This window comes from Hydra viridissima, unplaced genomic scaffold (assembly GCF_058129835.1).
Source record: "Hydra viridissima isolate aposymbiotic clone 2 unplaced genomic scaffold, HvirCarnegie_v1 scaffold_5, whole genome shotgun sequence".
Taxonomy (NCBI): Eukaryota; Metazoa; Cnidaria; class Hydrozoa; order Anthoathecata; family Hydridae; genus Hydra; species Hydra viridissima.
The window spans coordinates 15,038,903-15,049,625 of NW_028324304.1; the positions used below are offsets into that span (position 1 = coordinate 15,038,903).

Sequence of the window (10,723 nt, forward strand, 5' to 3'; positions counted from 1 at the left end):
CAGAGCTCACCACCACTGAAGTACTTAATAGTAGACTAATAGTACAAACTCAATAAATTAATAAGTCTACTACTACATTGCTACACTACTAGTACTATTTTTATTATTGATGTAGGCCTACTAAAAATATAACTAAAACTAGACCTAGGTTCTAGAGTATGATCTAATTTGAAAAAATATAACTAAAACTAGATCTAGGTTCTAGAGTATGATCTAGATTGTGTTGTAAGACCTATAATTCAGCATTGTAATAAAAGGCTTAAATACCGGTATTCCGGTATTTGAATGGTTGTTTTTTTATATATTGTTTTTAGCAATATTTGTATACTTCATGTACTTTTTTAAATTAATTTATAACGAAAGTTTTAATTAAAGTATTGCAACATCTAAGTAGATATTAAAATGCAACTATTTTTGAGACGTATCACATTGTCGTATTTCAGATTATAAATATACGAAAATTCGTAGACATTTGTTGCTTAATTTTAAAATATTTTTTATTCTATCATGTGTTTAAACTCTTTCTTTGAGTAAAAACCTGATATATAAAAGTAAAGTTGTCAAATTCTGATTCCTTGTCAACTCTTTCATGAAACCCTTTTCATTATTACTTGACTCATTTTAAAATCTTTTAAATTCCCAGGAGGTTTATAATTACGGGTTATTGTTTTATTCTTTTTTGAAACAATCGTAAGTGCGTATACATTAAAGAAATGCGTTAAACATTCTATAGTTCTTCAGTTCTTGATTTTACATTGTTAGTTCCATTGTTGTTTTCTAAAAGTAATCTAAAAGTAATCTAAAAGTAAATAACGTAAAAAAAAATAAATAAAGTAAATTAAATAATTAAAAATATTAATAAATTAAAAAGTAAATAAAAGTAAAGTAAAAGTAAATAAATTATCTAAAAGTAATCTAAAAGTAAATAACGAATTCACATTTTTACAAATAAAAATTTTTTTAAAAAAATTACCAAGAACAAATTTGGTAAGTTTAAAAAATTAACAATTTTTAAGTTTAAACTTATTTAAATTCATTTTAATTAAATATTAAATGTTTATATCAATCACATTATGAGACTGATATAATTATTGAGGGGTAAATTATGTGACATATTTACAAATAGAGATAATATTCTAATTTAACCTATGGAGATTGAAATTAAAAAGTTTATTGAGCATTCAAAAGGCGATGGTAAATATGCAAAGTATATATAAGTGCAAAGTGTGAGAAGTTATAAAAACAGCAGGTAGCTCAACAAGTGGCCTTCATACACATTTAAAAACAATGCATGATTTAATATTACGAAAACGAGATGCTACTACTATAAAAGGCCGATTCTGGCGCATTGATACCCCTTAAGTATGGGAGGGTATGTATAGCGTTGGATATGGTGATATTAAGGAAATGAATAAAACTTCTTGCTGTGTTTTTAATTCAAAAAAAATGTTCTGAGGCATTGGGGGTTGAATGTTATTTTCCAAGAAGAAGTATAAAAATAATCATGTTATTTGTGTACCCTTCAAGATGCCTAAAAATTCGAAGAATTTCCATTGTTTTAAATAAATTTTTCTTACCTTTTTATTCAATTTTCTTACCTTTTTTTGTAGTGTCCGATGGCTAAGGTGTGAATTCTGTCTTCTAAGATAATTCTTTTGTCATCTTTTGCGCTGAGTGCAACTTTGTTGATTTCTTCAGTGTAAACGTCGTGAAGACGGGATCGAAAAACGTTCATGGTTTCAAGATGTACATTTCCACTCATTAAGCAGTCTTTAAAATGTTGGTGAGTAAGCTTATTTTTGACCACGTTCTTTTTCATCCCTTTGCATTTTTTGTGTTCATCTTTAGTGATCTTGTAAGAGTAGAGCTTGGGTCTAAGTCTAACAAACTCTTTAATTATTTTTCCTCCGGCTTCGTCTTTGAACATGCCGATGGTCTTATTATTTAATCCTACTTCAAAGCCAACGTTTTCAATGGCAGGATGGTTATTAGAAAAGTTGCTCGTGTCAAACATGTTTTTAAGATCGTTTGAAATGTCTTCATAGAAATCTTCTGTTTCGATTTCGTAAAAAAGTGAGTCAGTGTCAGTCATGAGCAACTTGGCTTTATCACCGTATTTAGGTTTGATGTATCCGTAATGGAAATCAAACATCAAAGTTTTGCTCAAATCGAGGATGCTCATTCCCAAGTAAACAGGTTTATCGTAAAAGCATTTTGTTTTTTCCATGTGGATCGCGATTAAGTTTTCATCAAAAATGGTGTTTCGTTTATAGCGAGGGACTTTGGATAATTTTAAGGCTTCTTTTTTAGTGGTGATGAGTCTGACATCAACGCGCTTTAGAATATTTTCCATTGTTTTCCCAAAGACGGAGTTGTTCATGAGTTTGAAAAATTCCTTATCAGATTCGTTGGTAGCTCTTGTTCTCTCCTTGGTGTTGAGGTCAATGTATTTTTCCATGAAAGGTTCTTCTCTAAAGGCGATCCCACGATGAATTTTGGTGATGACCAAGCCCAATCGTTCATAGAGTTTTAGGTTTTCATGATGAACGACGTATTTTTCTTTGTTGTTTAAATTTGGAACGAGTTTGTCTACTTTTCCAATGGTTAATCTTTCAGGAGCTAAAGGGTAGTCGTTGTGTAAATCGTGAAGCTCATCAGGATAGCTCAAGTCAACTTCAAGAATGCATGGCATGCTGCGCCAATTTTGAAGATCATTCATCCATCTGAATCCTCCAACTGGAAGAGGTTTGCTCATGGCCCATCCGTATAAATTGTTGGCGTCTAAATACTGAAGGAATTTCGATGGTTGTGAAGTATCATATTTGTCCATGTATTTGTTGTTAGCATTTCCAAGTCGGTTGGAGATCATGCTGATTCCACCGCGTATTCCTTTTCGGATCATGTTGAGCATGTCAATATCGGTTATCAATTCCAATTTAATTTTAGTTTCCTTTAACATGGCGTCCCAGGCTAATCCAGGAGAGGTGTAATACCAGGCGGGATCAAGACCGTAACATTTTATGCATACGTCTCTAAAATTTTCAAAGGCATCTGCAAGAATCAGCACGTCAGACTTGTTGTATAGCTCGTGGTAATCTTTAAAGGTTTCGCATCCAAATACTTTCCAAACGTTTTGTGCATGCGAGTAGTCTTCCTCTTTTGCTGGTTCATCTTCCAGTTTGGAATCAAAGGCTTTGATAGGAGGCAATTGCGTTTCGGAAAACTTTTCAATGGAGTCTACCCATTCGTAAGGGTAAATGCCTTTTTTTCTTATCAAGTTGAACTGTTTATCTTCAGAAAAATATTTTTTAACGTTTTTGCATTGATCGTCGGTTAGATTTTTAACCAGTTTTTCTAATTTGTCAGGCATGAATCTGGTGGTGTCAATAAATCTAATTTCTTTCCAAACTCCTTGAAGTTTACCTTTCTTATTGATAAAGTCTCTTACTTTAATTTTTTTCGAGAAGCTGATGTAATTTTCTTCATTGTTTGGTATACAATTGAGCTTTCCACCTAATTTCTTGATGAATAAATGACAGTCGTAGCCAGACAAGTTATGAAAGGCAACTGGAATAAATTTTGGAATTTTATAATCCAAGTTGCATTTATTATGAGCAGCACCACGGTATTTTCCAGTCAAATGACAGTGGTCCCATACTTTATCACCGTTAAGATCTTTATTGCAAATGTGACATTCAGTTGCAGCTTCAAACTTCTTCTTGTCCTCATCAGTTTCTATTCTATTTTTTTCCCATTGTTTTTGTAGTAAATCGCTGTCGTTCCAAATCTTTTTAAGGTCTGCTTCAAGCCTGGTGATAAATTTTTTAGCCACGTCATCGTCATCGCTTTCAGCTGTGTACGTTTCAAGCTTTCCCTTGTAAATGGTCTAGTCGTAGCATTTGATATAATAGACGATGGAGCTTGGAACATGCTTTTGATATTGTTTGGTGTATGACTGTTTTAAGTCAGGGGTGCAAGTGTTGATGGTCTTGATAAAACTTTCAAAGTCGGCATAGACCACAAACGGATGTCTCATACCCTTTTGAAAGTTTTTAAACTCAAGGATCGACCCTTCTTTAGGAAGATCGATTCTCATTGGAGCATTATCATAGCAGTCTTCTCGATGGATTTGAAGCTTTTCTTCTTGGTCAAAACATTGCATGCACCTTCTGCAAAAATATCTTTTATGTTGCTTTTTCGATGCTGAAGAACCGGCAAACCGACTGAAATTTTTAATGAGACAATAATGGCTGTTTTCTTCGTTTGAAATATACAACAAATCAACACAGTGCTTTCGATCCATAAAATCAGATACTCGTAAAGGTTGAGGTGCTTTTTCTTCATACTCATAGACGTTTACGCTAATTTCAGGATTATTCACTTCAAACTTGTCGATTTTATGGTAATCAACAGGAAATTTTATTCCATCCCAATCGAGGTCTTCTGATTTTAGAATCAAGTCATCATCAATTCTTTCATTGTCTCTATTTTTAAGGTTTAGAGCTCTGGTGACGCACCACTTGAAGCATTCATTGTCGTTGTTTTCCATGTTGACAATGGCCTTTTTGTTTTTCAACTTGGGAGGTAGCTCCATGTAGGAAGAACCGCTGAGAGGTTTTTAAAATCTTGGACAAGGCGCCATTGGATCCCAACTTGTTGTATTTGACACTATTTTCCAAGATTTTTTCTTCCATTTGACTATTAATCGCTCTCACATCCGTAGCCGCTAGAATAATTTCCGAGTTGGATGAAAAGTTTGCCATTCGAGTGACTTCTTCACCAGTCAAGATGCTTACAGATTTCATTTCGCACGTTAAAATAATCCTTACCTTTGTGTTTCTTTCTCCTTCCATTGTTTTAATGGCGGACTCTCTCACCCTATTAAAAAAGGATTCAAGGTCTTGGTATTGAGAAGACGGAGAGTAAGAAAATTGTCTCACAGAGCGCTCTGCTGAATGCTTAGTCATATCAAACTTTATGGTGTAAGATTTTTCACGCGGTTTAGGAGGCTTTACAACAGGAGCAAATGCAACGTCTTTGATTGACTTGATCGTTTTTTCCACTCCACTTTTTACGCTGTTCACTGCATTTTTAACCGAAGTTGGAACATATGGTTTAACGAGATCATTTAGTTGGTTGAAACCGTTGGAGACAGCTGCCGTTAATTTTGAAAACCAGCCAGCTTTTGCTGTTGGAACAGGTGTTGGAACTTGTAGATTCTTCGAATCCATGGAAATTCTTTGAATTTGTAAATGAGCAGGTTTTGGAGCAATGACAGGCTTTTGCACGACAGGTCTTGGTGGAATGATGGATGGTTTCGGAGCGATGACAGGCTTTTGACGACTTGGAGCAGAACTTTGAGCAATCGAACGAGGAACAGGTCTAGGTGCAATCGCAGGACGCATAGCAGGCAAAGGTCTCGCCTCAGTCGTGCGTCTACGAGCAGGACCATGCCCAACGATGGGTTTTGCTGTTTGTATAGCTACAATGAGCTGAGATTTTCTCATCCTTGAGATGCCTTTGAGATTAAGTTCTCGGGCCATCTCTTTTAACTTTTTCATGTTAAACATTTCCATTTTATATAGAGAGAAAAAAATTCTTAACCCTTTTCAATTTTGCCGTGATAAAGAATTTTAATTTTCAGCAAAATTAAAATCACGTTACGACTTAATTATTTGGTAACCGTGTCGATTGTCAAAGTATTTCCAGTAGTGTCCTGTTTCTTTTCTTAATTGATGATGAGACTTGTATTCAGTCACCTCGCCTGTTTCCACATGAGTTATCTTATAAGTGAAAGGATGTTTTCTTATTCCAACAAGTCTTGCCCATTTTGGATCAACAGGCTTTTCCTCCTTTGGCTTACGCGTTCTCGGTCTTCCTACAGGTCTCCTTTCTTTTACCTTTTCCATTAATTTGTCTTTATCGAGCAAATTGTTTTCAAACGCGATCATGGTCAAAGCCAACAAATTGTTTGATGTTTGCATAACACCATTTTCCTTCAGCAACTCTTTTAAATCCTTCTTTGTGTAATGGATTTTTATTACTGAAAGATTTTATTCTTCTTAATTCAATTTTTTTCAATTCTTCAAAAAGAATCAAAAAAATCAATTATAGCCTTGTAATGACCGCGGGAAAAAATAAGAACGTTTGCAAGATGGTGTATCATATGGATTATCAAAAATAATATCTATTTCATAATTTTCATAATTAACAATTGCAAAATAAAAGAAGCTATGAATTGCACCTTCTTGTTTAGCAATTTTATCTTTAGCAACTGTATTTCCCCAGTTTTTACAGGTATATTTTTCAAATATGTCTCGAATTTTTCTGAGTTTTTCTATTGGTATGCTTCGAATTATTTTATTTAAGGTTTCAAGATGTTCCTTAGGAAGTTTTTCGGCGTTTCTAACTAAATCAAAATAATAGCATACGTCATAATTTTCATAATTATCAATTGCATTATAAAATAGATGATGAAGCGTACCTTCTTTAAATGCAATTTTATCTTCTTTAGCAACTGAATTTTTCCAGCTAGATTTATCGAACACGTCTCGAATTTTTCTAAGTTTTTCTATTGATATGATTCTAATTATTTTATAAAAGGATTCAAGATGTTCTTTTGGAATCTTTTTAACGCTTTCAATGAACTCATGGTAGGGGGAAAAATATTTTTTAACAACAGGTGGCTCTTCCACATATTCCATGATGAGCTTGTCACCCAATTCATCAAATACAATTGTTTCATCAATAACCTCCATCTTTTTTAAATGCTGTAAATTATTTATCTCGAATTCAATTTTTCAGCAAACATCTTTTGATTCTCCGAAGAGAATGAAAAAGGAGCCTACCATCTCTTATCATAAGCTGGTAACACATATTGATCCAACTTACCTTCTTTATTTTCATAATACACTATATCAAGTAAGTTTATCGTTAACCCTTTTATTGTAGTTACTATTTTTTCATCACCCGGCTTGTATAATTCATACCCTCCAAAATTTTCATCTTTAAAAAATTTGCTTTGATTATTCCCCATCTTTTTTAAATGCTGTAAATTATTCTTCTCGAGTTCAATTTTTTCAGCAAACTTTCAATTCTTAAAAAAGAATTAAAAAATTCAGAGAATTTTCCATGGTTTCAAAGAAACTAAAAATCACTTAAAGGGCATTAAGCAGCAGGAGCGCAAAATCGGCCCACTCTCCAAGAAGACGGAGAGTTTTTTTCCCACTCTTCAGCGATGATATCATTTTCTGACATGTTTTCTGCTTCCAACTCTCTTTCCAACATTCTTCCCATTTCTTCATCGTCGCTGTCATAATCCATCTCATACTCATCATAATACATTTCATCAATTCTGCCATAAAAATCAAGAATTGATTCATTTTCATGTCTAAAACTATTTCTTACTTCACAAATACTATCAACTAATTCATCAATTATTTCATTTCCAGCGACTTCATTCTCATCTTGAAATCTAAACATGTCTCTTTCAAGGATAATCAGAGCTTCCAACGTTGGGTTTTCTCTTATTGCATTCATTCGCTCTCTGAATTCACTTTTTTTTTATCTCTTCATTAATATTGTCACCCATCTTTTTTAATCGCTGTCAATGATCTCACTCGAATTCAATTTTTTTCAGCAAAAGGAAAGATCTCGTATTTTTGGAGCATTGTGTCCATTTTCAGTTTTGCCGACATTTTTTTCTTTTCTTCCCAATCGCAGTCCATTTCAAGAACGCGCTTGTCGATCGCTCTCAGCTTTTCTTGCTTGCTCAAATGAACCCATTCCTTGTTGCGCTCTTTGATTTTCTTCTCCATCCGCGAAAAGTCGTCCTCTTTTTCTTCCCACAGCATCGCGTAAAGCTCGTCTCTTTTTTCATCGCTGTACACTTCAGGAACTTTGAACTGATTTTCCACGGATCTAAACGCAAGAGCCTCGAGCTGTCTTTTCTTTTCTGCATCAGACTCTCTTAGGCTACACTCCATAAAAAACGGATGAAACGTCATTTTATTTAATGATCTCAATCTTAATTCCTTTTTCATCTATTTTTCCGTTTCGCTTCTCAAAATAATTGTTGCCATGTCCCGTCTCTTTCATCGCTTTGTAAAGAGAGCCGTATTCGATCACTTCCCCTGTTTCAGCGTGCGTCATTTTTACAGTCACGGGATGGTTTCGGATTGATCGCAGTCTTTCGTATTTGGAATCTATCGGCTTGACATCCTCCATCATCACATTTTTATCGATCAAGTTATTTTCAGCCGCAATCATCGCCAAACCCATTTTGCTTTTCGACGTTTTGGAAACGCCATTCTCGATAAGTAAATTTTTCAAATCCTTTTTAGTATAAATCATCCTTTTATTAAGGATTTATTTTTTTATCCCTAATAGATGACGTTCATCTTGTTGCCGTCAGATTTGAGAGCCAACAGCTTGTCTGAAATGACAATGGCAAAGGCTTGAGTGTCTGCAGGAACGTTTGCGTTAAAGGTAGCTTTAATTTGCACGTCCAACACGGTCGATTTTAACCTCTAAGCCTGCTTGCTCACGTCAAAACAGAAAAGAGGACAAATGTACCTGTAATTTTGAGCTGTCAAATTGGGTTGAGCGAGTATTTCGTGAACACCAAAAATCTTGTGGAAAATCTTGCACGAGTCCCTGTAGATCCTCGAAAATTTGTTGTTGTTAAAATCCAAGTCGTAATCGACGGCGGGATACCTCTCGCTGTTTAAGGTGATATACATGTTCTTCAAATTGCAGTGGTCAAAAACGGATGGATTTAAATCTTGACTGCCGTCTTTATTGGTCTGGAATCCAACAATGATGTATCTCGGTCGTTCGCTGGCTGACCTTGCGCTCAACCTCCAACTGAACGTATTGGACACTGGAACGGCAATGGTGTCGCACTGTCGAGATCTGAAGTTCAACGGAGCCTCCACTTTGGACTCGATGAGCTTGTACAAACTGTTGCTTGCCATTACGGATGGGTTGAAATGAGGCATGAACAAAGACAGTTTGCTCAAGGTCACTTTTCCTGCGGCTGTTTCTGCGCTCTTGAAAATGGCATCCGTGTCGCTTTTTCTTACAAGGGTTAGGGTGTGCTTGAACCCGTAAAGAACTTTTTCGTAATCATCGCAAAAGCCAAAGATGTGATTCAAAGGAATGCAAAATGAAAAGGTGCCTTTATCCGCCGGCTTCTTAATGATGTAGTCTTGTCTTGTGTTAAAACCGTTGTTGTTTGCAAGATCGGCAAGGGCAGTGGTGTCTCTTTGCCACAGCTGATTCATTCCTTCCGATGCTTGAAACTCTACAGGATATTTTACGAAACCTAGCATGGTAGTAGCTTGACCTGGACTGTATACGGTTTCAATCTCCTGATTCGACAACTGGTAAGAAATCTGACTGAACAGGTGCATGATACCGTTGTTGGCAAGAGAAACTGCATCTGCATCTGCATAGGAGGTTCCGTCCGCTTTGGTCAACCTTCCTTCAATCAAAAGGTACGACTCATAAGGATGCGTGAACAAATCTTGCTGCTCAATGTTGATTCTGATCTCACCTGGAGTGTTTAAATTAATGCTGACAGGCTCATATTCGTGAAACTCATTTCTCTCAATGGACTCGTCAACGATGACTTCTTCTGTAATGTTTAAAGTATCTGCCATTTTTCTATACCAAAGAAAAAAAAATTTCAGTCATTAGATCCTTTGGATCCGTGGAAAATCCGCGATTTTTTCAGACAATCTTCAGCCCTCTTCCCATCTTGACCAGGTCTTGGATGCGAATGGCGTTTTTCTTGGACAAAGATCCCCCAATAGAATCATAATCGCTGCTCACCTTTGGAGCTGTCATTCCTGAAATAATGTCTTTGCTCTTTTGAGTCAGCGGAGCTTTTTGAGATTTTTGAGATCCTTGGAAGTTCTTAGGAGTTCCCGTCTTGGCATACACCTTTTCTAAAGCCTTCTTGCCTTGATCAATAGCCACATCTTTAGCAGTCACAATCGCTGAAGAAGCCAATTCTTTACCTGCCGATTTGGCTGCGGTGATCGCTTCTCTTCCCAACTCGCTTTTTGCCATTTTCTGAGCCAAAGTGGACGCTTCTCTTGATGCGCTTGACGCTGCTGCTCTTTTTAAAAAGTTTCGAAACGTATCCATGATTCCGCTTCCTCCAACAACGTGTTTCTTAACATATCTGTTTCTGTAAATGATCATTTTTTAAATACGAGAAAAAAAATTATTTAGATTCTTTGAATCAATGGAAATCACTTGTGATTTTTAAGCATCATGGACTTCATGATCGACTTGTACTAGTTTTTGCTAATCACCTTTTGTCTCAACAGCTCATCGCAAATGCTGACAGCTTCATTTCTCGATCCCGTATTCCCAGCACGACAAGCAGCCACGCTCAATTCAAGCTTTTCCACCAACGCATTCGGATTGCTGGGAAGAATGACGACTCCTGAACCTTTCTTTAGTTTATCCAATTTATCTTCGTACCTTTTTTCTAAAGCAACAAATTTGTCTTTCAATTGCTTTTCCATAGTCTGAATGTCATAAATAGTAGTAGCTGAAAGAAAATATTTCTTTTTCATATCATATTTTTCTCTAATTCCGTCTTTTAGTATTTTATACTCTTCAGCACTCATTGAATTTTTCTTTTCTTCAAGAAAATTAAGAGCATTTTTATAACTTTCTTTTAATTTTTTTAGACGATCCTCTCTTTCAG

At 35.5% G+C, this 10,723-nt stretch overlaps 2 protein-coding genes across 2 annotated transcripts; both read right to left on the reverse strand.

Annotated features, from left to right (window-relative positions):
• Positions 1-727: 727 nt before the first annotated feature.
• Positions 728-5,561, reverse strand: LOC149888875 (uncharacterized). The gene is made up of 6 exons (XM_090089131.1): positions 4,830-5,561; positions 4,019-4,561; positions 3,659-3,886; positions 2,675-3,520; positions 1,599-2,335; positions 728-788 (listed from the first exon to the last, which is right to left on the reverse strand). Exons 1-6 carry the CDS (start codon positions 5,559-5,561, stop codon positions 728-730), a joined length of 3,147 nt encoding a protein of 1,048 aa, XP_089945257.1.
• A 2,967-nt stretch (positions 5,562-8,528) lies between these two features.
• On the reverse strand, positions 8,529-9,662 carry LOC149888876 (uncharacterized). Its single transcript, XM_090089133.1, has one exon. It carries the CDS (start codon positions 9,660-9,662, stop codon positions 8,529-8,531), a length of 1,134 nt encoding a protein of 377 aa, XP_089945259.1.
• Positions 9,663-10,723: the final 1,061 nt, after the last annotated feature.

Bases quoted from the DNA above. Each gene is read 5' to 3' on its own strand.
- LOC149888875 (XM_090089131.1), bottom strand. From the start codon at position 5,561: ATGAAAAAGTTAAAAGAGATGGCCCGAGAACTTAATCTCAAAGGCATC. The intron at 2,336-2,674 runs GTTGACTTGAGC...AATATTCTAAAG, and splicing joins GCATGCCATGCATTCTTGAA to CGCGTTGATGTCAGACTCAT. The intron at 789-1,598 runs GTAAGAAAATTG...GATTACTTTTAG, and splicing joins ATCGGACACTACAAAAAAAG to ATTACTTTTAGAAAACAACA.
- LOC149888876 (XM_090089133.1), bottom strand. From the start codon at position 9,662: ATGGCAGATACTTTAAACATTACAGAAGAAGTCATCGTTGACGAGTCC.